We start from the raw sequence: 27,767 nt of genomic DNA, 5'->3' as shown, positions 1-27,767 counted from the left end.
ACCCAAAGAGAGGCTTATCTATTTTTAAAACACAGCATTGAGTTTATTATCAGACGACAGCATAGGTGAAGAGGACGCTGTTTTCGACGGAAAATAATCAGATTTTCATTGTGGTTTTTTTTGGCATTGGGAAAAATGGCGTTTTCAGAATAGATGCACACAGAATTGCGAATATTTGTCAGTTGTTTCCCCTATTTCAAACATAGGTGGCGCAAGACTCGTTTACGTCCTTGTTGACTTCCGGTGTACATAAGATTTATGAGAGATTGTAAGGTTTTTGTTGTGCAAATAGGGAGCGGGGATAGAATTCCCGAGATATGAAGCTTTTAAAAAATTCAATTGGTTCATTGTCATCATATGTGACAGCGACAACGATCGTTTTAAGTTCCACTCAGTGCCGTGCGCTATAAACTTCAGTCTTCAGTTCAGTCCGACTTCACAGATATCAGATGACGACTTTGTTGCAGAAAGTATTTACGGGGGGGGGGGGGGGGGGGGGTTAAACATTTCCTCTGTAGATCGTAATATTCTACATGAATGTTTTATGCTGAAATTTTATCAATCCTTAGTGATACAGTCATGAATGATCTTATAATTATATGACTCTCACCCCCCCCCCCTCCCCCCCCTTCTAGATTAGATCTATAATCGAACAGGGGAAATTTGAGTCATCAATATATAAACGAAGTATGGTACAAAAATATATTACAGATGTCATTTAAAAATTAATTTTAGAGTTAACCAAGGTCGTCAAAATATGAATGAACGCGATTGCTAACAGCAACCCCCCCCCCCCCTTCCGTCGTCACTCGGTACGATGACGCGACTGTAATGGAGGGGTGGCTATAATCAGACTGTAACTGTAAGGCAGTGAATATTCCTAGGTCTTGTTTTCGTTTTTGATGACTGGATTGTAAATTAATTTCATCACTTTACTTTCATTGTTAATTTTGTTATAATTCAAAACGTGTTGTAAAATATTGTTTGAATTTCAGGGAAAACGAGTCTGGATTCTTCAATATAGTCAATACGTATGAAATTAATCAAAATATGGGATGAAATTGTCAAACTTTCATAACTTATCAAAGTTTTCATTACCATAGTTATGTTGTTATGTCATGTTTATCGACTGACCCACGGAAGTACAGTCCAATACGTCAAAGAAACGAATACCAGTCCTAGCTTATTTTAACTGTTGGCGCAAACCAGAAGAAAAATGCATCTCAAGAGATTAAGATGTTTCTGAATTTTTTAGAAATAAAATTTGAATCATATCTCCTTTTATCAAAATTAAATGCAAATTAATAAAGCTATAAATTTATCCAAGTGAAGTAAATACAAATTTCACTGTCATATATACAATGTTGTGTTCATAATAAAAGCCACACATACTCTGGTAGACCTATTCTTCATTGTGGTTTTTATTTTTAAAAATCATTGCATTACGTTTTTCGTTTTTCAATATGCACTTGTAACTTTGATTTCAATCTGAAGTATGAACATTCAAATTGACCTTCAAAATTGAAAAGTGTACTACATTTGTTAAGTGATGTTTTTTAGTATTAAATCATTCAGATCATGAACTGTCATGGTACATACATGTATACACATGATAAATCATTATACGTGAAAGTAAACACGGGTCAAATTATGTAGGCCTACATCAGTTTCCTGCAACACCATGGACAAACGTCATTTGGATACAACCATTCCTATACGCAGGATACAGTCGTGCTTTTCACGCAGAGTACAACCAACTCATAGTATATCAATCATAGTATATGGATGGAGACGTGAATTTAGAAGTTGAAAGAAAGCTTGAACTTCCGTCTTAAACTTGCAATCCAAATTGTAATATTCAATTAAAATGTAGAAACTCGAAATTTTGAATCCTTATTGTACACCTAGCATATGGGGTAGTAAAATTTATTTGACCTGCCAATTTTTATGCTCTCGCTTGCCCTATGGACTAATAAAAAAGTTAATCGCAAGGACTGTTTACTTACCGTGACGTCATCACGTAAGTGATATAAGTTAAAACACGTAAATAAACTGTTAACTGTGAAGTTAAGGTATATGATATATGTACTCTGTATACATATACATGTGTCTTCTCTATCGTGAATTTTATTTCATAAAGAGAAGTTATACATATACATTCATTATTACTACATATTTTAACAGCTTAATAATAGAAATTCAGAGATATATGGATATATTTAATAATTGATATTCTTAATCCTCGATCGCGAGAGAGAGAAAGAAAGAGAGAGAGAGGGGGGGGGGGTCCGCATCTTATTGTTTTAAACATATGCAATTCAACAACTTATAAAGAATTATGATGTATTGTATATTTTATATTCAACCTACTACTACTGTTAATTCTACTGTTTAAGCATGTAAACTTAATCACGAAGTAGTTTATAATGAAAAACGTTAAATGTGTATTGAATGTCTTTATTTAATCGATGTGACAGAGAAAATTCGGTTGCAGCTGAAACTCTCAACGTGCTTTCCTTTCCTCCCAGAGAGTCTTGCAATGCGTTTTCTAAGTTCGTCTCTAAGCGCAGCGAGGTCCTACGAACCGTAATCCGTCGTCGTTACTAAATATTCAACAACTTTCTTATCTAAACGTGTCCTTCCGACGCTCTCTTAAATCTGAGGTTAGAAACGCCTTGGACGTTAACGGATCGTGCGCCACCTGTAATCAAGGGCGAGTAATTTGGAGTTTTATTTGCCAATGTAGTCTTACCTCTTTGAAAAGCGTAATTCTCGATTTTTTTGGCTATCTGACACTTCTTGTTACTGACGCTGATTTTGGGAAAAACATTCCGAAAAATGACATTACAATTATCGAATGATCGTTAAAAATAATAACCTATCGAAATTAGGATACTATCGAAAATAGGTAACGGCACTATATAGATCTACTTCTAGTTCTATAAATCATTTTCATACACTTATCAAGATTCAATATAGAATCTACAGTAACGTTTACACCATTAACACAAACAGCACAAATATATTCAGTTTATGGTGACCACAGACTCAAAGTGTCTTTTTCCCTAAACAACTATGCACACATACATGTAAGACTGTAAAAACACCACACTCAAGGTTTACGTTCCACTCTTACAAATGGAATGTTAAAGTCTCATTAATCATATTTCAGCATATTGCCAATTGTTGGTAAAAGTTTTTAGAATCATGAATAGAATTTATGTCCAGATCATCTGATGTTTTATAGATCTAATAAATGTTTTAGATTTCATAAAAATTAGAGCAAAAATGAGTGCAGAATGATTGTTGAAACAACTGATATTTTTCAATGAATTATACATGGATAGCGTAAAACGTGAAAGTTGACTCATTTGTGGCACTACACTGTAGCTGTATCTAATAATCTTATTAAATATCTGCAGTACATTGCTTCTTCTACTTAGACAGTGAGACAGCCATCGGAATGTGTGTGTGTGTGTGTGTGTGTGAGAGAGAGAGAGAGAGAGAGAGAGAGAGAGAGAGAGAGAGAATGTTACCAGCACATGGTGCTACATTGCTAAATAATTTCATTTTGGGTTAATTAAAGTAATTCCACTCTCCTGTGTTGTCAGCAGAGTTTGCAAATTCGATGATTTATTTAGATTTATGCATGATAGGAACATAAATTTTGTTGGACTTTTATCTGAAAGTTATTGTGAAAAATCTTGTTAAACATAAACTATTTCAAAAGTGTAAGTTATTTATATATATAAAGAATCAATGATATGTTTCAAAATATTGAATCCAAGGGTTATAAATTTCTCTGTTTTTATTGATTTCTTTATCAAGTGTATTCATGCTATATATTTCCTTTATTTTTCACAGACATGAATACATAATGTATATTTTTCGTGAAAAAAACCCCCAGTTTCATGATAAAAAATAAATGCAACTACTGCTATACAACATCAGGGCCAAGGTGACTCAGGTTTTGCTAACGATTATTGTCAGATTGCTTTTTTGATTCAACATGATTGCACAAACAGACATATCATGATATGGATGGGATTATCACTTCCTACCCCAACTTAGTTTGCGGGATATAAAAGCAGAACAATTCTCTTGTTTCTAGACCCATGCATGATTTCGTTGACAGGATGATATTTGTAAATCTGATAATGTAATAATTTCACTAAATCTTTTTCTTTTACTTTTCAGACATTAAAGAATAGACCAATATGAATGTGGTCCAGTTAATTCTGTGTCTTACCACACTCTATGCATCTCTCAGTATGAGCGTGGGCCAACAAGCCAGTAACCCAATGATGAAAAGTAACAGAATGAGTATATCTTAAACACTAATAGGTCACATGTACAGTAATTCCCAGGACTACCCCGAATTTATTATTGAAAATGAAATTTAATGTAAATCCATGTAATATCTTTTAAGTACAAATGGGTAGCAACGAAGAATTGTTTAAACAATAAAATGCTTTTATTGTTATTTCCTCGGGTGATGGAGGTAGCTAGCATTGCAGAAAAAAAATGTATAAATGCTACCTTCATCACCCGATGAAACAACAAAGAAAGACATTTTATTGTTTACATTTATATTTTTATGTATCATTAAAAATATAAACTAGAATTAAGATCTAAAATATCATATGGTTGACCCATTTGTTACGGTAAATGGAACAGCCAATGTACCTTTTGACCTTGATGACACTATATATGGTAATGATTTTGCAGACAGGTGGTACTAGAAAACCGGATCGAACTAGTTTGCAACAAACATGTATCTATTGCATGATGAAAGCAATGTCAATTTCAAAAGAAATATAATATTTTGACTATACGGATAACTCCGTTTACCTGATCAGGGTATAGGGCTTACGGCGGGTGTGACCGGTCGATAGGGGATGCGTACTCCTCCTAGGCACCTGATCCCACCTTTGGTGTGTCCAGGGGTCCATGTTTGCCCAACTATCTATTTTGTATTGCTTATAGGAGTTATGAGATTGATCACGGTTCATTATCTTCTCCTATCATAAGAGAAAAGATTCAGTGAGTGTAAATATACATGTATACAGAACTGTACTATATATATATTCTCAGTATTTGCTTCATGTAATGGAATTAAATCATATCAATTTGTATTTCAGAAAATCTCGATTACCTTCTCAAAGGAGCTAAGTGGAACTGGAAACACAAAAAGACGTACGCCGTTGTTAAATCTGGAGAAGGGTATATTGATGTGGACGTCGTTTCCAAATATAGATTAGATGCCGAATCGATTGAGCCTATAAAATCAACACCAAAGGCGGTGCCCAAGGCAAAGTTACCACAACCTAAACCACCCACCGCCAAACCTAAACCTAAACCAGTTCCCAAACCCAAACCACAACCTAAACCAGTTCCCAAGGTCACACCAGCACCGACAACAGGTACTTGGGCAAAACCTCATGATTCATGAAAATTGATATAAATCTGCTTATTTGCTATGGAGTTCGGGGGGGGGGGGGGGGGGGGGGGCGGGGGGGGGGGGGGGGGCAGTCTATCAGCTCATGTAAGTCAACTATGGGTAAGTTCACTTAATCCAAGTTTGTCTGTACACCTAAGTGTGTTTGTCCATTCACTCTGTCAGTAGCGCATACATTTAAGGCAGCATTGATTTCTTTTACTAATGTAACTCGCGGGTTTGCTGATGTCGTATTCAATTTTCCTCACGAAAATGAAAGGAAGCATTTGTGTAACACAAGGAACGTTTAGCGTACATTCATTCAGTGTTTGATTAAATAAATACCAATTTATATATAAAGTAAAATAATTACCCCCCCCCCAACCCACGCACACACATAAAAAAAATAGAAGAAAAAAAAGAATACCCTAACCCCCCCCCCAACCCCCAACCCCAAAAAAAAAATCCCAACAAAACGATAATGGTAATGATCGAAAACAAAACATGTACACAATTGGCATAATTAGCACTAATCAAACGGCAAAATTTGGAAAGTCAGCTACTCAGTACTATGTATTATAGAAAAGGAGGGAAAATCTTTGGATCAATTCAGGACCCTTGTATCACTAGTGAGATGATCTAACCACTGATCCAACCAGCCCGATAATCTAGTATGAAGTATGGTAATATTACATCAATATATAAAACATCAACCTCCTGGTATTTCGGAAATCATAAAAGAACTATTTCTTCATATCGAGGAAATAGGGGGGGGGGGGGGGGATAAATTTCAGAAACTTCACAAGACTTTTAAAAAAGAAATGTATCTATCCCCCCCCCCTTCCGATTAGCTTATTTAATCATTGTAAAAAATGTCTGGGTCTCATAAATTTCAGTTCGCCTGCATCATTGAGAAATTATCACCTAAGCTTTAGGCAAAATTACGCCATCACTGATATAGTGCTTAGCTACCTGTACGTATGAGCATTAACGATATTACCTTTGACGAGGGATAAGATTTAAACAACGCAGAGGAATTTCGTAAAAGAAGGTGTTGCACTTCTCATGTTAATTTCTCTAAAGGTGTTGCGTGAGATATCGATAAAATTAAGATATTCAAATATATGATAAAACCAATTGGAACTTATGTCTTGATTTAAATATTTTTGAAAATAAGTTGAAAAGTCGTGTATTAAGAAGAATTAGCCAAAATAATTTTGAGTTGAAATCAAGCAATAAGCGATTTATGCTTTTAGCATTAAAATAGAGGGGTATCCCCGAATTTCAGAAAAACTGCCTCCGTGAAACAAAATAAATTTAGCATGAACATGTTCTTCGAATGTTCCACTAAAAAACTGTCGCTTTGAAATTTTGTTATGGGGGGGGGGGGGGGGGGGGGGGCATTTTTGGTAAATTGTCTAATTTGTCAAATAGAGAAAATATTTAAACGTTCTTTGTTAATATGTTATAGCTCACCTGAGCCAAAGGATAAAGTTAGCTTTTCTGATCAATACTCATCCAGCGTCTGTTGTCATCGTCGTTGTCGTTAACGTTTTCACATTTTCATTTTCTTCTCCAGAACCACTGGACCAATCATTCTTGGATAAACGAAATTCATATTTCTTCAAATGAAGGGCCACCCCCCCCCCCCCTTCATTAAAAGAAAAGGCTAAAATAGGGTGGAGTAATTTTAAGGGATTGCAACTTTTAGGTCAATTTGTTCAATCAGGTTTTTGGAAAACGTAAAATAACTCCAAATGACCGTACAAGTCATATTCTGTATATAATATTAAACTTAAACAATTGTAATATTCAAATTACGTCCCCTGACGTTTTGCTCCCAGTATAAATTTTGTTGAGCATACAATCATTCTAAAGTTGATGCATATCATTCATTTATCCTTTTTTGTAACATTAGAAGGCAATAAGGTGAAAGGGGGGGGGGGGGGGTCCAACAAAATTAGCTTTACTATCTCTTTAGAAATCTCTTCAAGAACCACTGGGCCAGAGAAGTTGAAATTTACTTAAAAGCTTTCTGACATAGATTTGATTCAAGTTTGTTCAAATAATGGCCCCGGGGGTAGGGTAGGGAAACAATAGGGGATCAAACTTTTACAGACAGTGTATATATAGGAAACTATTTTTTTTAAGAAAAAATCTCTACAACAGGGCTATGTCTAGTCCTATAAATATGCAAACATCCCCAGGTAGTTCAGCAGTTTGTTCAAAGCATGACCCTGGGGGAGGCTGGGGCCTCAACAGAGGATCAAAGTTTGAGATAATTTATAGGGAAACATCATTCTATCCATATTGGTATGCAAGGATCTTAGGTAGTTAAAATTAAAGTTTGTTCAGTTCAGGGTCCCCGAGGGTAAGGTGGTGCCACAACAGGAGATCAAAATTATATATGGGAATATACAGGAGAATGATGAAATTAATTTAAACATTTTTAAGAGCTGGACCACACTAAATACTATCAAAATGCAAGTTGCATGTGTGGACTTAATTAAGGTAAGGTTTGCGACATTTTGACATGTAGCGAACAAAGACATGTTCATTGTTGCATATCAGTATGTTAAGTAGGAATTTATCTTTTAAAAATTGACTTTTTAAAAACAATCGCCCGTGTCGTTTTTTGATCAGATGGGCTTATTTTTGTGATGTTTTACATTTTCGGGATCTTTGTACAAAAGGGAATACTAGTGGTACAAAAACTACACGAGGCAAACTTATGGGGTGAAAAGCTGGTATAATTTTTAAAAAGAGTATTATCTATAAGATTATACTAATTGGTAGAAAAGTGTTATTTTAAAACACCAATAAATAGCACTTTTTATATCTTGAATAAAATTTAAATTGGTTGCCATGGCAACAAAAAATGCATATTGAACAGCTTTATAAGATCTACGTCAGAAAAAATTTACTTTAAAAATAATATTTGGACCATAAATATTTAAGAAAGCATATGGAATTACTACCCACCGGGCTTTGTTTCCATGGTAACAGATTAAAAATAATTATTTCATTTATGCGATTTGTCACTTTGTTTTATAATTGTACAACTTTTGAAGAGTGCATTAAGCATTTTCATGAATAAGATACAATTCCAGCCCAAAAATGATTTTTATATTTATTTGTCAAGTATCGTAGTATCAAATTTATTAGAAATTAAGATGTTGAGTTTTTTTCTAAATTCAATACAATACAATATTTTCAATATCCCTGCGGGTTTTCCACGGTCCTGCTTCGTCATAAAGTCTGTGTTACATTAGCCCGAACCTGTCTTATATACTACACCTTTGAAATAATTTCCCTCTCCTTGTTCCATTGCTTGATGTTTGTTTACAACTGTACCCTTCGGGACAATATAAAGTATAAAGCCCGGTCAGTGGTGGATCTAGAGGAGGGGGGGGGGGGGGGGGGGTAACGTAAAGTTAGTAAAAATGACATATATATGGATATATTGTTTTAGTCCTGTTTATCTGTCCGATTGATTGTATATTGTTTAACGTCACTCTCAAGAATTTTTTGGTCGTATGGAGAAGACACCATTGCCGGTGAAGGGGTGCAAAATTTAAGCCTATGCTCGGCACTTACGTCCTTTGAGCAGGAAAGATTTTTAACCTGCCGTACCTGCTGTGATACGGGGACTCGGTTTTTGAAATCATGAAAATTAGATTGTCTGATTATTTTTTCCTGAGTACCAGACACAATGTATATTGTTACGAGTGTATGAAATATTTAATATTCTATACTACTATTGTCTAGAAGCTTTTATACTCGTATGTATTATTTTCTACAATCATTTGACTCTGATAACAAAACAAAGTATGGGAAGTTTAATGCGGTCAACAAAATTCTGAGTACATGTACCTGACAACATTGATTTACCTAAATACCATAGAAATTTGCTGCTTGAATACATTGATATCTTATCCACTCAAACTGTTTTTATCAGTAATTTACATGTACTTTGTTTGGCCTTTTTCTTTCAAAGCTTTGCAAAGTTGACAATGGGTTTTCGAAAAGGCAAGATGTCTTTGTCGATACATATAAAAAAGGAAAAAAGGAAGAAAAAAAACCCCAAAAACCCCTCTGGTTGTGGCCACATTTAGATATCTATATCGTTGGCGTACATTGTATTATTCATCAATAATACTAATTTTTATTTATATGTGGATTCGATATATCCCAGTGAACTCCAAATAAGGCACCACAGAGTCTTTAATATCTGCTTCATACCTGGATATTTTATTGAACGGCAAACCAACGACTTAACTTCATGACAAACGGGATAACTTCAGCTTCTTCATCGTCAACTTCTCATATTTATATAACATATTCCGTTATCACCTTCATATGGTGTTTATCATTATATATCTTAAGTAATTCGATACACAAGAGCATGTTCTGCGTATCATCAATTTGAATCGAGTCAGGCTACTGACAAATACATTACAGGAGTTTCAACAGTCACGTTTAAAGTCTGCATTTCGCAAATTCAGTTGAATGCTATCTGATGTGTTTTATAACAATTGTTAGACCATTCTTTACATATTAATATTTAAACTACGGATTACTCTGTTCACCTGATCAAATTAGTGGACTCACGGTGGGTGTGAACGGTCAATAGGCGATGCTTACTCTTCTATGCACCCGCTCTTACTTCTGGTCTATCTAGGGCTTAGTTTTGTAATTTTTTTTTATAGGAATTGCAAAATTGAGCACTTTTCGTTATCTTCACTTTTTCATTATACAAACACATTTTAAAAAGATATTGAAATGAAATATTGCTATTTGTTTTGTTTATAAATTATAATTCCGATTGAGCTTTGCGAAGTTTCTGAAATTTTTGTCATATCTTTTTAAATATATTTGGATTCTAAAATCGTAATTTGCAAATGAAATATTTTTATCATTATCATTATTTCATGGAAAAAAAAAACCCCACAACAACAAACAAACAAACCAAAAATATATAAAATTATTTAAAGTTTGTATCACTCTTTCCATGATGAAATCATACTTCATATGAGATGCTTTTAACACAGACAGTGACTCTTCCTTCGTCAAAGGCCCAGCATTTAATAGAAGTAAATTTATAGTTTTCTCGCGTTTCGAAGAATAGCGAGAAAAACGTTATCTGAGAGGAACGTGTTCGAATGCCTATGCGCAGTAATACAAAGTTTGACCATAGGAAGACCTATTAAACTATTGATGTTATGAGTAAGGTCATTCTAAGCCAGTCTCCCTAAAGTTCACACGCGTAACACAAAATCTTTTCATTATAAATTTACAAGTTCAATATTCACCATTAGACTTTGCTTAACGGTTGCTTTAGGACACAGGTTTGCATAGTTTTTCAAATATTTTATCTAACAATGGTTTTACCGCCGTGGTGGTCTAGAGGTAAAGCGGTCTCCCCGCGTGCGGAAGATCGGGGTTCGAATCCCGGACGCGACAGACCTAAGTCGTTAAAACAGGTAGTGACAGTTCCATCGCCAAACGCTCGGCATCAGGTGTGAATGCACGGGTCTTCGGAGATTACCTTAAAAACGAATGTCCCGTGTCGCAGTAGGTGTGACACGATAAAGAACCCTCACTGCTCAATGGCCGTAAGTGCCGAGCATAGGCCTAAATTTGAAGCCCTTCACCGGTCTTGGTGACGTCTCCATATGAGTGAAAATTTTTGAGAGGGACGTTAAACAAGATACAATTAATCAATCTAATGATGGTTATCGCCCCTGATAACAACACACCTTGGTTGTAAGCTAGGCAAGAATAGACGGATAGCATGGTTGTATACTTTGTTGGCACAATAAAATAAATCCCTATTGCACCTTTAAGCCCCATGCATAGTCCAAACTCTGTGACATTTTATCTACAGCTCTACATAAGTGAACAATTCTCGAATTGAACGGAAAGTACCCTATAAGCGAAAACAGATAGGACAGATGCAGATTCAAATCAGGCTTTTTTTCTATCACCCCAAATCACTTCCAGCTACCTGGTGTAATGCATATGGTGAGTTTGCTGTATAGAGAAGAGACTATGTGTGAGTGTATAGCATGTTCACAATAATTCTGCGTTTACAGATTTTTATGCCCCACCCCTCCCTATGCAAAAGAGGGAACACCTTATTTTGTACCTGTTTTTTTTTTTACTATGTCGGTCTGTAGACCAAGTATTGTCCGCTCAATATCTAAACAATCCATTACTTGATTGTTACCAAACTTGCCACAGTGTTGCCCCCTTGAGAGTAGATGACCCTATTGATTTTCAGATTACGAAGTCAAGGGTCAAACTGGACATTGTAAAATATATCTTGATAATGCCTCGCTCGACAGACATCAAACTTGGTACACTGGTTCTACCTAAGGAGTAAATGACCTGTATTTATATGGAGATCACAAGGTCAAACTTGGCATATCAGGCCTCAAGACCATAAACTGAGAATAAACTTAAGTCTAAATTTCAAATCCAGCTAACTCTTGAAATAATTTTCATAAACAAATAAAATATTTAGTACGTGTTTGCATTTGAATTTTTATAAACCTGCAGCTTTTTTTTTTTTAAAACATCTGTGCTAGATAAATCTTAAGATATAAGTAATCAAAATTTTGACTCAAGTCTATTCTCAGTTTATGGTCTTAGGGCCTGGGGTCCGTTTTACAAAACAACTTACGACAAAGTCGCAAGTCCTAAATTATATTATACAGTTATTACTTTAAAAGAATAAATTAAAACTTTTCTGAAGCTTGATTTTCAATATTTTCTTTGAAAAATATTTTGCATTTGGAATGAATGATTTACAATAAAGTTGAAAATTCCAGTATGTAAAGTTTGTCGTAAGTTCTTTTGTAAAACGCGCCCCAGAATATTGTCCTCCACCGGTTGCAGTAGCTCAATGATGGAGTGTTCGCTTTGTAACCGGGAGGTCGTGAGTTGGAGCCCAACTCATGCCATAACCGCGTCAAACCCAAGATATAAACATAGATAGTAATAATTTCATTGTTCTTCGCCAAACGATCGAAATTTAGAAATGAATATAACATATCACAGGTACCCCGTGGGGATGCAGGTTAGAATAGGTCCTCAGTACCCCCTTGATTGCCGTAAGAGGCAACTAAATGGGGCGGTCCTTCGGACGAGACCGCAAAAACCGAGGTCCCATGTCACGGCAGGTATGGCACGATAAAGATCCTTCCCTGCTCAATGGCCATCAGCGCCGAGCATAAGCCTAATTTTTGCTGTTCTTCACCGGCAATGGTGACGTCTCCAAATGAGTGAAATATTCTCGAGAGGGACGTTAAACAATATTCAATCGATCAATCAATCAATCAATCAATCAATCACAGGTCTTTCAGATGTGACCTTAGAAAAGGTGGCCCAATGTCGTGACAGGCATATGCACATTAAAGAACCCTCACTGCTACGGTCGTAGGTACTAAGGATAGGTCTAATTTTGTAGTACTTCACCTACAGCTGGTGACCTCAATTTGAGTGAAAAATTCTCGGCGGTACGTAAACCAACCTATCAACCTATTGATTTTGAGATCACAAGACCAAGTTAAACTGGAGATAAGATATTGTCTTATAAATATCTAGAGAATGCTTTGCATGACAGATATCATACTTGGTTCATTGGTTAGAAATTTATACATAAGGAGTATATGACTCCTATCAATGTTGAGGTAAAAGGTAAATGATCAAAAGTCTCTGGACAAAAGATATTGTCCTTTCAATATCTAAAGAACTCTTTTTGCTTGAGAGTTACCAAACTTGGTACAGTGTTTGCACCTAGAAAGTAGATGACCCCCAATATCTAACTTGATACACTGGTGCCCCCTAAAAAATGAGATGGCCCCACTGATTTTCAGATCACAAGGTCATTCAATGACTGGATATTTGGAAAAGTCTACTCAGTATCTTCAGAGATCAAACTTATTATGGTTGCCTCTAACTAGTAGATAGCTATATTTTTCCCCATCACAAAAGACGTTCTTAAATGAACAGCTGATCCTTTTCAATATTGCCAATTGGGTGAGGGGGGTATGTTTCTCGAACATTTCTTGTTTTATTTTTAGTTGACTATTCCACTGTAGCACAACCAGTCGTTTTTTCTTTTTATTATGTAACAACTTTCTGACTTCCGGGTAGAGTAGACGCACCACACGATATTATGAGTAAAGGAAGTTTCGTAAATAATGTGAAGACCTTGAAATGAATTTAATATACATGTACTTCATTAGTAATCAAGAGCATTGCACTGAAGTGATTAATAACTGGGTTAATGTACATGTATTAATTTTTTTTTTCTGGTTCAACACATTTATGCAATTCGTTTAGTCAGGATTTTTACAACTGCCCCTACATCCCAACATGACCAGGGGGTATGGGGACTCAATGCTATTTACACAAACTCTCACTTTCACACTTATGATAGACTTTCATATCAAAGATAGAAGTAAAGAGTAAGAAGATAGAGGGAAAAATTACTCTGGCTGCTGAATAAATACATAAAAATAAGGGGAAAAATTGCCAACATAGGCTATGTTGTTTTGTTTACTCTGTGCACAATCTAAAAGTCTTAAAATTTTGGTATCAAAATCAGTAGAAATATATATTCATGCACAAATTATGCTGATGTAATGCACTATGTAGCATCTATGCCTATAATATTCTTATACACAATGTAATATAAAATCATTCATTCAGTTTTTTAAACAATTTCAATTTTTCCTCAAATTGTTCTATGCAATTCTTTCTAAGAGCTATGTGTCTTTGAATATGATATACATTTATCCAGATATTCTTAAATTTTACTAGAAGCAGTGGACTTTCTTTACATCGAAAAGAATATATATGTACATGTAATGTTTCAAATGAAAATTTATGATATTAATCCATTCACTCTCTGAACAGCCAAGTAAAAATGCTTTCTTATCTGTGACAATATCAAATGTAAAAGATTTAAAAAAAAAACCCATGTATAAACAATAGATAAAAAAATCTACACTTTTTCACACTCATATAGAATATGCTCTAGTGTTTCTTTTTCTCTAACACAAAAACTGCACATGTCATGATTGATTATTTTAATTTTTTTCAAGAAAGTATTTGTAGTTAATATTCTTTGGTTTATTCAATATTGTAACCACTGTATTTTTCTATCATTTGTAAATTTAAAAACATTTAAATAATTTTTTTTTCCATTCTTGGTCTGTAATTGAAATTTTTTCGTTCCATTTCTTTCGACCTGTTGGTGTTTCACCACTGTAATTGAAAATCTTGTATATTTTCTTATTTCCAGCATTAGCAAATGGTAAAATATGTAATGACATAATAGGTTCATCTTCTTTGCTCAAATGATTAAGAGCAACATGTTTACAATGTTTCTTAACTGCATGTAATACACTAAAAAATTCTAAAAAGTTTGTATGCACCCTACCATAAATATTCGTAAATTGATCATATGATAAAAATGTTCCATTCTCATTTATCAATGAGTTTACCAAAAAAATGTCATTTTCATACCAAGTTTTAAAAAAAATAGGTTTATTATCTACTTGTATATTGTCATTATACGGTATACCATATTATACTTTTACATATTTCTTTAGTAGCATTGTTTTTATCAAAACATATGCAGCGTCTTTTCCAGGATTTAAAGACATCCATCCAGAAATGATTGTGAAAGGTTTTAATGTTTTTTTAATGCAACGTTTGGTCCTAATTTAATTATTTTGTAAATATCTATCCTTGCTCCTAAAGTCTTCTGCCACTTTGGTGTACTTGTAGTTTGTAACAGTTTTTTGATCCATGAAATATTCATACTTGCATCGAAGTTTTCAATATCAACCATTTTTAAACCCCCATCTATGTATTCTTGAGTAACTACTTTTTTCTTATTCTTAGCCACAGGGCTTTTCCATACAAAATCAAAAAAATAATTTATTTAACTTTTCCATAATGTCTTTCGAAGGAGTTGGTAAAGAAATTAATAAATGTACTATTTTGGAGATTGCTTAGGACTTAACAACCGTTGTTCGTCCTATTGGTGTTAATTTTCTTCTTTTCCATTGATTTAATAAAAGTTGGATAGACAAGACCTTTTTGTTATAATTTGCTTTAACAATTTGTTCCAAATCAATATCAAATTCAATTCCAAGGACTTGAAATGTCTTACTTCCCCAAACCAACTCTGTGTTATTCACTATATTTTCCACACAAAACCTTTTCCTACCGATCCATATAACTTGACTCTTTGAATAATTAACTGCAAGATCCGACAAAAGTTTGAAATCCTGAGGCTCTTGTAGTGTTATTTCCAAAGACATTTTTGAACCGTCAAGGAAAATAGAAGTGTCATCTGCAAATTGTGTTATATTTCATTATTAATATGTATACCCTAAATTTGTTTGTTACTTCGTATTTTAATCGCTAGAATTTCTGCCCATAGTAAAAATAAACAAGGGGATATTGGGTCTCGTTGTCTACAGCCTCTCCCATTCAAAAACCATCTTGGTAAATTCCCACCTTGGTTTATTGTTGTCATAATATTTGTGTAAAATAACTTTACCCATTTTTTCTGGGGGAAATCAGCTAATACATTTTACATCAAAGTACCTGCAAAGCTAAATTACTCAAAGTCTGATTTCCCCCAAAGAAGATAAAATAACGAAAATAATGCTACGCTATAAGATGACAAATAAATAAAAAAAATCATCAAAACAAACCCAGAGCAACAAAACACAAATACATGCTTTGTTTCATTTAACAGCAAAATTGGCACTATCTGGAACGGGCTTGATCTTCAATCGCGATGACCATTTTGAAATGAGTTAAAATACGAAACCAACTTCGTCCTTGTTATCCGCCATTTTTAGCTCACCTGAGCCAAAGGCTCAAATGAGTTTTTCTGATCAAAATTTGTCGGTCGTCGTCGGCGTCGTCGTAAGCTTTTCACATTTTCATCTTCTCCTCAAGAACCACTGGACCAATAATAACCAAAGTTGACCAAAATTATCATTGGGTGAAGGGCTTTCAAGTTTGTTCAAATAAAGGGCCATGCCCCCTTCAAAGGGGAGATAATCATAAAAATGCAAAAATAGGATGGGGTCATTTAAAAATCTTCTGAAGAACCACTGGGCCAGAGGAGCTCAAATTTTTATAAAAGCTTCCTGACATAGTGCAGATTCAAGTTGGTTCAAATCATGGCCCCCGGGGGTAGGTTGGGGCCACAATAGGTGATCAAAGTTTTACATACAAATATATAGGGAAAATCTTTAAAAATCTTCTTCTCAAGAACCAATGAGTCAGAAGAGCTGAAATTTATATGAAAGCTTCCTGACATAGTGCAGATTCAAGTTTGTTCAAATCATGGCCCCCGGAAGTAGATTGAGGTCGCAATAGGGATCAAAGTTTTACATAGAAATATATAGGGAAAATGTTTAAAAATAATCTTCTCAAGAGCCAATGATCCAGAAGAGCTGAGATTTACATGAAAGCTTTCTCACATAGTGCAGATTCAAGTTTGTTCAAACCATGACTCCCGGGGGTAGATTGGGCCACAATAGGGGATCAAAGTTTTACTTGAGAATAAATAGAGAAAATCTTTAAAAATCATCTTCTTAAGAACCAATGAGCCAGGAGAGATGAGATTTAAATGAAAGCTTCCAAACATAGTGCAGATTCAAGTTTGTTCAAATCATGGTCCCCGGGGGTAGGTTGGAGCCACATTAGGGGATCAAAGTTTTACATGAGAATAAATAGAGAAAATCTTTAAAAATCATCTTCTCAAGAACCAATGAGCCAGAAGAGCTGAAATTTACTTAAAAGCTTCCCGACATAGTGCAGATTCAAGATGGTAAAAATCATGGCCTCCAGGGGTAGGTTGGGGCCACAATATGGACTAAGGTTTTACATGCAAATATATATGGAAAGTCTTCAGATATGGACCAAGGTAACTCAAGTGAGCGATGTGGCCCTTGAGCCTCTTGTTATTTTTTGGTATTGACAGCGACATTCGATTAGAATTTTATAACCGATGATCGGAATCGGAAAGGGTAAACGGATCGATTTTCGATAATAATCGATCATCGTCCCATCACGAGTCAAAGGTGAAACTGAACACAGGAAGCCTAATATTTTGAGAAGCTTTTGCTTGAACGACATCAAACTTTGTTCACTGGTACATCATTAAAAGTAAACGACCCCTATTCATTTTGGGTTTACATAGTCAAAGATCAAGGGTCAATATGGACATAGTAATATATTTTCTCCTCTATTCTATTAGTAAGAATTAATTGCTTGATTGACACCAAACTTGGACTGGTACATCCTAAGGAGTAGATGATCCCTATTGATTTTTGGGTCCCAAGGTCAAAAGGAAATGTTTAATCCACTCTGGATATAGAAAGAATTGTTTTGGAACTACTATCAATTAAATGATTCATGTGTTTAACCCTTTCCAATTTTGATCTAAGGGACATATATGTGTTTTACATTGTAAAACTGATAGGGTACTAATTTTGATGTACCAGATGCGCATTTCGACAAATAATGTCTCTTTAGTGATGCTCAACCGAAATGTTTGAAATCCGAAATCACAATAAACGTGTAAGACCTATTTTAGGGGAAAACAGAGTGCCAAAAGGTAGAGTCAAATTCGTCTAAGGATAAGAGCTATGCATGAGGGAGATAATCCTTAATTTTGAAATGAATTTCTAAATTTTATCACAGCAATTAAATAAACATCCGTATATACAAACATTTCTTGTTCTTAGTTGTCTATTGTACCGTAGCACAAATAGCCGTTCAGGTTCCTCTCAAGTGGTTTCTTTTTATTATGTAACAACTTATATATGATAGAGAAATTTCTGATTATCCAAGTAGACTGGATGCACCCCACGATACTATGAGTAAAGGAAGTTTCTTAAAGAATGTGAAGTTAACAAGACCTTAAAAAGAATTTAATATACTTCATTAGTAATCAAGAACATTGCACTGAACTGATTAGTAACTGGGTTATGTACATGTATTAATAACATTTGACTTTTATCGCTTTAGGAAGGACAAACCTTGCCCTAGGGAAGAAAGCATTCCTGAGCAGTACAATGGGAAAGTTCTCCGCAGCATTGGGTGTTAACGGAAAGCTAAATGATTTCTTCCACACCAAATCCCAAACAACACCCTGGTATAGAATAGATCTTGGTAAATCCTACAACATCGATGAAGTGGTGATCTATAACAGGAAAGCAGCAGGTGAGCTTAACAGGCGTTTATTCAGTACAGACAATCTGTTAGGAGAAACAGAGTTACACTCTCAACCCCAGGATTGCCAAAATATAAATACTTTAGATAATTTTCACGTGTAATGAAATATTCAAAAATCTAAAAATTGCTATTCATATCTTTAAGTATACGTACCGCGCCGTTTGGGGAGGTATATATATTATAAATCTACTGATTCACCTGTCCATCCCTTTATTGTCACATATTTACAGTGATTTTCTTTTGTTGTTCAGGTATTGTATCTGGTTATCATCAATAGGGTTTTGTTATCGCATATGTGATAAAACGAGCTCCTCCCACCTTGTTATCGCATGGGCGGTACTAACATCAGAATTACACAATAGAAACAAGACAGGGATAATTCAGTGTTCGTGAAGTTACTTTTGCCGTTTCACGGGCGAAGCGTTCGCCGATCGATGTCTGGAGCGTTGAAACAGACGAGAAGTGTTATGTAACAAATACATGTATACACATACCCGTGACCGTTTTTCCAGTCAGTAATGTTAAATAGCTCTCTCTCTCTCTCTCTCTCTCTCTCTCTCTCTCTCTCTCTCTCTCTCTCTCTCTCTCTCTCATTTTTATAAAGAGTTTGCTAATGCAAGTCTTTAATCCTTTTCCTACTTTAATATTTGTGTTATACATGTTTTCTTAAAACATTTGTACAAATACATGTATAGAATTAAATTCCTGAAAATTATTTATGAAGCCACCAGTATGTGATTGATACTGACAGGGATAATCAATTTTCGTTAAGTTAGTTTTGCTGTTTTACGGGTAAAGCGTATTAAATTTTATATACACATGCATCGTCCGACGATGGTATATGGCAATCTACCATTGTAGTGAATGTATGGTTGAATAAATGTAAAATGAGAAGCTTTTGAAATATGTGACAAGTCGGTCATCTAGCATCCTCGTAAAATTCCCTTTATCAAAGAGATGGGCGGTCCTTCTCTCACTCGTGACAGAAGGACCGCCCATCTATTTGATAATGTGAATATTACTCGGATGCTAGAAGATAACCATTACTTATTGTTTACATTGATAAAATCTAAATAATCGATAAATGTGATGTTTTTGAACAATATCGGATAGTACCCGACTCAGATGCACGGACTTTTTCATGGTTAGTGAACACATGTTGTTGATTGAAGTGTTCACACGCACGAAAACCGCCGCGGTGGCCGAGAGGTTAGAGCGTTCGCCCCGCACGCAGGAGGCCGGTGTTCGAATCCCGGCCCCGACATACCGAAGTCGTTAAAACAGGTAGTGACAGTTCCATCGCCAAACGGTCGGCATGAGGTGTGAATGTCACGGGTCCTCGGAGATGACCTTAAAAACGGATGACCCGTGTCACAGTAGGTGTGGCACGCTAAAGAACCCTCACTGCTCAATGGTCATAGCCTAAATTTGAAGCCTTTCACCGGTCTTGGTGACATCTCCATCTGAGTGAAAAATTCTCGAGCGAGACGTTAAGCAAGATACAATCAATCAATCAATCATACGCACGAGTATTACTGACTGTTTGGAGTAAGAAGTGTAAAAGGTTGGGTTGGACACTATTCCTTAAGGAAAGCACTTTAGTTTTGACAAAATTTACCCTTCTGTCATGCTACGACTCAGCGAAATAGGAATTATGAGATTGTTCAGTGTTCGTTTTCTCAACTTTTATTAAACAAATTAAAGAATAACACGACTATTATGGTATTCATCTCATTAGAAATATCATTTCAAAGAATACATTTCTATTCATTTCATTTCATTTTTTCTTCTTCCTTGATTTAGATTTGTATATCGACCGAGAAGAGAATTTGATTTGAATTCATATTTCAGCATTAAGTCCTTTTACATTTAGCAGATGTTGGAATGCTGGGGATGAAGTGTCGTCTAATATGAACTGTATTATGTTACAGTATAGATCCTAGTTGTGACATTACATATCTGACGTTATAAATTTTGTCATGTTTTTACAACGCAGGGTCCCGGTTCCGTAATGCTGTGATTAGTGTTGGTGAATCTTTAAGCACACTGAAGAAATGCGGCACTTTCAAAGGACCGGGTAAAGATGGCCAAAGGATAAGCATCAAGTGTCCTGGAATGAAGGGACGGTATCTCCAGGTGCATGTGAGTGGGCGTGGATTTCTACATCTGGCTGAAGTGCAAGTCTTTGGAGGAAGTGGTGGAAGCTCATCTGCGGGTGAGTAAATTATTTGTTTGCTGTACATGGAGGCACGGTATACAGCAGAGTCTATGTGTGAGTGTAGAACACTGAGACAATTACTATAATTCTCCTCCAGTCTGCAGATTTCATTTCCTTTCTTCCATTTGAAGTTAGAGTGTAGAAGTCACTCGCAGCAGTTTCCCAAACAATACTCTCTATTGACAAGGTATTTATCTCTTGTATAAATTACTAATGAAATTAATCGGGGAAATTATGATCGAGTCAGAGGGCTGGTTACATTAAACTGTTGCCAGTCCTGTTCAAAATTTGTCATTCCTGATTTCTAGGCTTGTTTTTTTTAATTCTTATATATTATTTTACTGGAATGAATTGACTAATAAAGCTTAAGGGCCTACTTTCGACATTTGTTATTGCACACTGCTGTTGAACTTAGCCATTCCGCCAGGCTATCGTAGGGAATTTCGTCTTCGGCCGTCCGACAACAAATAGAGCGTCACAATCGGTCGGGCAGGCTGTAATTTATAACTTTGGGATAATTAGTCGTACGTTGATGTTTGACAACTTTTAGTGACGTAAACGTGAAAATAACCTGCGATGATAATAGAAAGCACTTAATATATAGCATATTCGCAATAATTTTACGTTTACAGATTTTTATGCCCTCAACACTCTTTTTGCAAAAGAAGGGACACCATATTTTGTACCTGTCGGTCTCACTCTATCAGTCTGTAGACCAAGTCTTGTCCACTCAATATCTTGAGAACCCTTTGCTTGATAGACCTCAAACTTGGTATATTTGTACATTCTAAGGACGAGATGATCCCTATTGAATTGAGGTTATGTGTTCATAGGTTGTGATGGACAATCGGTCTAAAATCATAATCGATAATCGTTTTGTAATCGGGAGTAGAAAACCGATCAATTTTCGATTAATAATTGTTTATATATATATATATATATATATATATATATATGTATATGTGATATTTAAGAAATATATTTTTCATTCAATATCATTTGTTTAAACCTGCGCCACCATATATGTTACTTTCTCTATGTGAATACTGCATAAATGAACAAAACCAGTCATCCATGCAATATTTTTTATCTAACACCAGACTAAAATAAAACTGACACTAACCTTGGGACTGAAATAAATACATGTATTTTAAAAAAAATTGCACATGTAAAACTCTGCTGAACAAAGGAAAAATACATTTATGTTTATCAGCTTCAATTACCCAAACTCTCTGCTCACCGTAGCTCGTTTTTGCTGTCATTAAAAATCTGAACACAACAAAAGAGTGACTGAGATTGAAAAATTGTCATTTATTGCAATACCAAATGACGGAAGAAATCTTCAACAGAAGATTCTGGGAGAAATCAGCTAATACATTTTACATCAAAGTACCTGCAAAGCTAAATTACTCAAAATCTGACTTCCCCCAAAGAAGATAAAATAACGAAAATAATGCTACGCTATAAGATGACAAATAAAAAAAAATCATCAAAACAAACCCAGAGCAACAAAACCAAAATACATGCTTTGTTTCATTTAACAGCAAAATTGGCACTATCTGGAACGGGCTTGATCTTCATTCGCGATGGCCATTTTGAAATGAGTTAAAATACGAAACTAACTTCGTCCTTATTATCCGCTATTTTTAGTTCACCTGAGCCAAAGGCTCAAATGAGTTTTTCTGATCAAAATTTGTCGGTCGTCGTCGGCGTCGTCTTAAGAGAAAACCATGCAGAATGTGATGGAAGCAAGGTTGTCGGATCAACAACATATTTTGAGTGTAATAAAGTACATCAATATCAAATACTTTGGCATATTTTTTTCGGGGGTGTAGTCATTGGATAGGGATTTGTAGCCATGTTACTAAAAATAGCACTTTTGTTCTGACAAAAGGGTAAAATTATGTATATTTTACCCTTTCTATTTAAAATTCTAACAGGTTATTGAAAATGGATTGTTAATAATTGACACAGTTTGTAAAACAACTGGATATAGATATTCATATTGTTTAGTGGGACTCTAAAATTTCACTTCCGTTTAAGTGCACAAAGGTCACAAATTTGACACGATTCCAGATTTTGATAAATTGCAGAAAATGATAACTTTTGAATCAACTAGTAGTCAAAAAGTAACGCTTTGATTTATCCAAATCATCTTATAGAAAAGAAGTATATTTACAATATATCAAAAATCTGTCTATGGACTCTCGATTATAGTAAATATATTAATACTTCAAGTTGGACATTTTTTCCTGCTTTTTATTTTGGTAGCCACCTAAACCTGTTTGCCATGCATGGTCCTTGTTATCTTATTAAGTCTTATATAATTTTATGATTTCACATCAGATGACCAGAAGTATGTATCAATCATTTTTTTTTTTTTTTTTTTTTTTTGCTATGGGTCCTGGTTGCCATGGTAACAGATTGCAAAATTTGAAAAAATAACGTTTTTAAAAATATAATATGCATTTTTATGAATAGTTGTAATTTAACAAAATTGATATTTGTGTACTTTTAAAATGCAATTTTTAAAAACAAATTTCATGCCAATTTATATTATGCTATATATAATAAATTCTTTATTTAGACAAGGTAGCACGATTAGTACAAATGACTAGTTTACATTGTGGTCCTACAGAGACCTAAATATACCACAAGCAATTGGATCATATTTTTACATAGATTTGCTTTTCCCATGGATATACAATAAGGATAAATCTAAATTTTTTTATTTTTTATTTTTTTTTAAATCTAACTGGTTATTGAAAACATTCTGAAATAATCAAACTCCATCGCAAATACTAAGCCAGACAGCAATGTAACTTTTGAAAAGTTGTATGAGAGTCACAATATTGATATTCTAAAACAAATAAAATTGTTGCCATTGTAGCATTTAGACCAATTTAAAGACTGACGTGCTTTAAGTTCAAAGGTAAAACTTGTATGAAGACAAAACTTAATAAATATCCAGAGTATAATTATCCCCAAATCTTTATCTTTTCCTCGGGACAGTTAACACGTCATATGAAGTTGTCAGGTACAATATATTAGATAAAAAGTACTTTGTGGTTAGGAATTTTTAGATGTCATCAAACTTTAACAAATGAAGTACCCAGAAAAAAATTGAGCAACAACCCTTAAACATTTAAATAACATGCTTAATATGTACATATAAACAAGAGTTGTCAGATGACTGTACCTAACCGTTTGTTCAAAAGGTTAAAACTTTTTGAAAAATAGGTCAAAGTCCAAGGTCGACGTTGACAGTTCTGGTAACAAAAGAAATGGCATCTATGTTTGAAACATCAAAGATCTATCACTCTTGGTTTGAAAGATATAACCAAGATAAAGTTTTTGAACAGTACGTTAAAGTTCAAGGCAAAGGTCGTTAGGTCAAACCAAAACAAAGGTCTCTTCAGGAGGCATCTATATATGTAAAATATCAAAGCCTTATCCCTATTGGTTCAAAAGACATAGACCAGGTTGAAGTTTAAAAAAAAAAATAGGGTCTAGGTCACAAGGTCGAAAGTCTTGGTACCACATCAAAGGTCTCTTCATGGGGAATCAATAAGGGATATATCAAAACCTACCCCCCCCCCCCCTTGGTTTAGAAGATATAACCCAGGTTAAAGCGCCGACGCCAACACTGGGGTCATTACAATACATGTAGCTCTCCAGATAGTCGTCCCGGTGAGCTAAAAGGAATGTGCATGTTCTTTTCTTGTCTTTCTTTTGTTTTTTATTCTTACATGTAGTGTATTATTCTACATTCTAAATCCATGCGAAAGGGTTCGAAGCAGCCATATTCAATACCGGAAATTAATGATTATAAACATTATATTGAGAGGAGAGGGGTGGTAATGGTAAAATGCTCTTAGATAGTGAATGATCTTGTTAAAATCATAAAATAATCAATAATGTTGAATATATCTAAATACAGAAATATTCTTTGCATTGGCACTCCATGATATAGCTTAAATACTAACTGACAGTAATCACATAAATTGCACCGAACATGAAAGTCAGATAATAATAACGTCCGAATTCATACAAAAGTAAAGAAATTCGCTTGTAATAATTGGAAATATAATTTGTAATGAAATGTATTGTTTATACCTGACCCGACTGGTATAGTCCGTCCTGTCTAAACACATACAGTGTAGATAGGTGGAGAGGCCCCGTAGTTGGCACTCATCACCAGGGCGGAGGGTGTGGGTGGGTGGCAATTTTTTTTTATAGAACCCCCAACCTCCCTAAAAATTACTTTTAACACAACCCGAAGCTCAAAATCCTTGATAATGATAATAATGGGGGGGGGGGGGGGTCCAAGAATTTAATTCATCAGTCCAAGCTTCCATTTCAATGGTTTATTGATTTCCATAAAAAAGTAGAGGGGGGGGGGGGCTGATTTAGCTAAAGAGACCTGATCGAAATAATCTTCGGTTTCCCTGTCAGATAAATGATTTTTCCAAATTTTTTCCCGATCAATTTCTCATGATGAACAAAGTATAGTGACGAGCCAAACTCTACCTACATCAATGACTTTAAGAAACTACATTAGCATATATACATTACGTAATACCACCAGTTTACAATATCTATATATTTGTTCTTGGTAAAATAGAGAAAGGTGTAAATTTTTGCATGTTGAATCGTAATCTATGATTAAACATGGAGTATGTCTTACTGTTACATTGAGCACTGAAGAAGAAAGAAAGATACCGAGCAAACTGTTACAGTATACATTCTTAATTGAGAACATGTTATGCATTTTTATTTCACAATTTTGTTATTTTGTCCTGTCCTCATTACTCAGTGTAAACTAATAATAAATTTTTTTTCAGCAATCATGATGGTAAATACATTTTGCAAATTCGGGGGGGGGGGGGGGGGGGGGGGGCTGCACTAGATCCTCACATGCTCCATCTGGACTGACTATAGACGCATATTTGATTTCCTCCATATGACATCTAAGCATTCTCGGTTAATGCATGAATTATCAAGGAAAGAACACTTTCAATTCTTCAATGACAAAATGCCTATGCACTGGTAGATCTACTAGTTTGCAGTATAACAGGACGAAGTACCGGATACTTTTTAAACCCTGCCAATATTTAGAAATTTCTGGATTACATTCACAGATACTGTTATCATGTCTTTCACTGATATCACATAAACATGATGTACAAATTCTCAAATCCCATTTCAAGTTGGAATCATAACATTTCATAATATTGCTATCATTTTGTACCTTCTACGTATGAAGAGTGCATCAACGGGGAGGTAATTCCAGCAGCAGGTTTATTTCATTAAAAGACCCCCCTTTTCATATAAAATAGTAGATTACTGGGATTTATTTATTAGAAAATGTTAAATCTATAAATAAAATTAAATTTCCAAACAATTTATGCAACTAATATCACAAATTTTAAATCTTTAATCTTTTAAAAGATAATTTTAAATGCTTAAAAATATTCATTTTTGTCAGTTTTTAAATTTTAATTGCAAATGAACGGTCAAAAGTCCAAAGTACAATTTTTTATATTTTACAGACAAGGATTTGATATTTAAGTATTATACACTTTTAAAGAAATTTAAGCGTTACTTTTGCAGCAACACCTATTTCAAAATTGACCATATAACACAAAATGAAAAAGTTTGGCACAACGCCAAATTACAGGCTCCATGTAATCTCTATATGGAAACTTATGATGTCAAACATGATTTCTCCATAAGTGGTTTATATGGAAATATCATAAAAAATCCATTCTTTTCATAAGTCTTCAGAATTGATTTGCATTTTTGAAAAAATAAAACCCTAATATTTAAGGATTTTTCTTGTGTTCAAAGACTAATCCACGTGTAAATACAGAATGCGCTGTTACTAAAAATAGAAACGACCTATCAATAAATTGACCTCAAATTATAATTATTCGAACCATATACTCTAATGATATAAATAATTAGAAATGATATTGATGACCACCATTTCCTTCATTTTTATATATTTGCATAGTTTTCTCGTAGACAAGCTCTTAAGCTTTTCACATTTTCATCTTCTCCTCAAGAACTACTGGACCAATAATAACCAAAGTTGGCCAAAATTATCATTGGGTTAAGGGCTTTCAAGTTTGTTCAAATAAAGGGCTATGCTCCCTTCAAAAGGGAGATAATCATAAAAATGCAAAAATAGGATGGGGTCGTATAAAAATCTTCTTCCGAAGAACCACTTGGCCAGAGGAGCTGAAATTTTTATAAAAGCTTCCTGACATAGTGCAGATTCAATTTTGTTCAAATCATGGCCCCCGAGGGTAGGTTGGGGCCACAATAGGTGATCAAAGTTTTACATACAAATATATAGGGAAAATCTTCTTCTCAAGAACCAATGAGTCAGAAGAGCTGAAATTTATATGAAAGCTTCCTGACATAGTGCAGATTCAAGTTTGTTCAAATCATGACCCCCGGAAGTAGATTGAGGCTGCAATAGGGATCAAAGTTTTACATAGAAATATATAGGGAAAATGTTTAAAAATAATCTTCTCAAGAGCCAATGATCCAGAAGAGCTGATATTTACATGAAAGCTTTCTCACATAGTGCAGATTCAAGTTGTTCAAACCATGACTCCCGGGAGTAGATTGGGCCACAATAGGGGGTCAAAGTTTTACTTGAGAATAAATAGAGAAAATCTTTAAAAATCATCTTCTCAAGAACCAATGAGCCAGAAGAGATGAGATTTAAATGAAAGCTTCCAAACATAGTGCAGATTCAAGTTTGTTCAAATCATGGTCCCCGGGGGTAGATTGGGCCACAATAGGGGGTCAAAGTTTTACTTG

At 34.7% G+C, this 27,767-nt stretch overlaps 1 protein-coding gene across 1 annotated transcript in view; it reads left to right on the top strand.

The window, feature by feature from the left end:
- The window catches only part of LOC125665814 (uncharacterized), a 66,453-nt gene that overhangs the window by 1,061 nt on the left and 37,625 nt on the right, over positions 1-27,767 (top strand). The window contains exons 2-5 of the mRNA XM_048898702.2: positions 4,198-4,311; positions 5,142-5,423; positions 18,509-18,703; positions 20,712-20,930. Coding sequence (XP_048754659.2) covers positions 4,218-4,311; positions 5,142-5,423; positions 18,509-18,703; positions 20,712-20,930 — 790 coding nt within the window. The 5' untranslated portion in view covers positions 4,198-4,217. The remainder of the gene's footprint in view (positions 1-4,197; positions 4,312-5,141; positions 5,424-18,508; positions 18,704-20,711; positions 20,931-27,767) is intronic.

Source organism: Ostrea edulis, chromosome 10, assembly GCF_947568905.1.
Source record: "Ostrea edulis chromosome 10, xbOstEdul1.1, whole genome shotgun sequence".
Lineage (NCBI taxonomy): Eukaryota > Metazoa > Mollusca > Bivalvia > Ostreida > Ostreidae > Ostrea > Ostrea edulis.
Note: the sequence above shows the minus strand (reverse complement) of the source record. Positions and strands in the feature narration are given on the sequence as shown.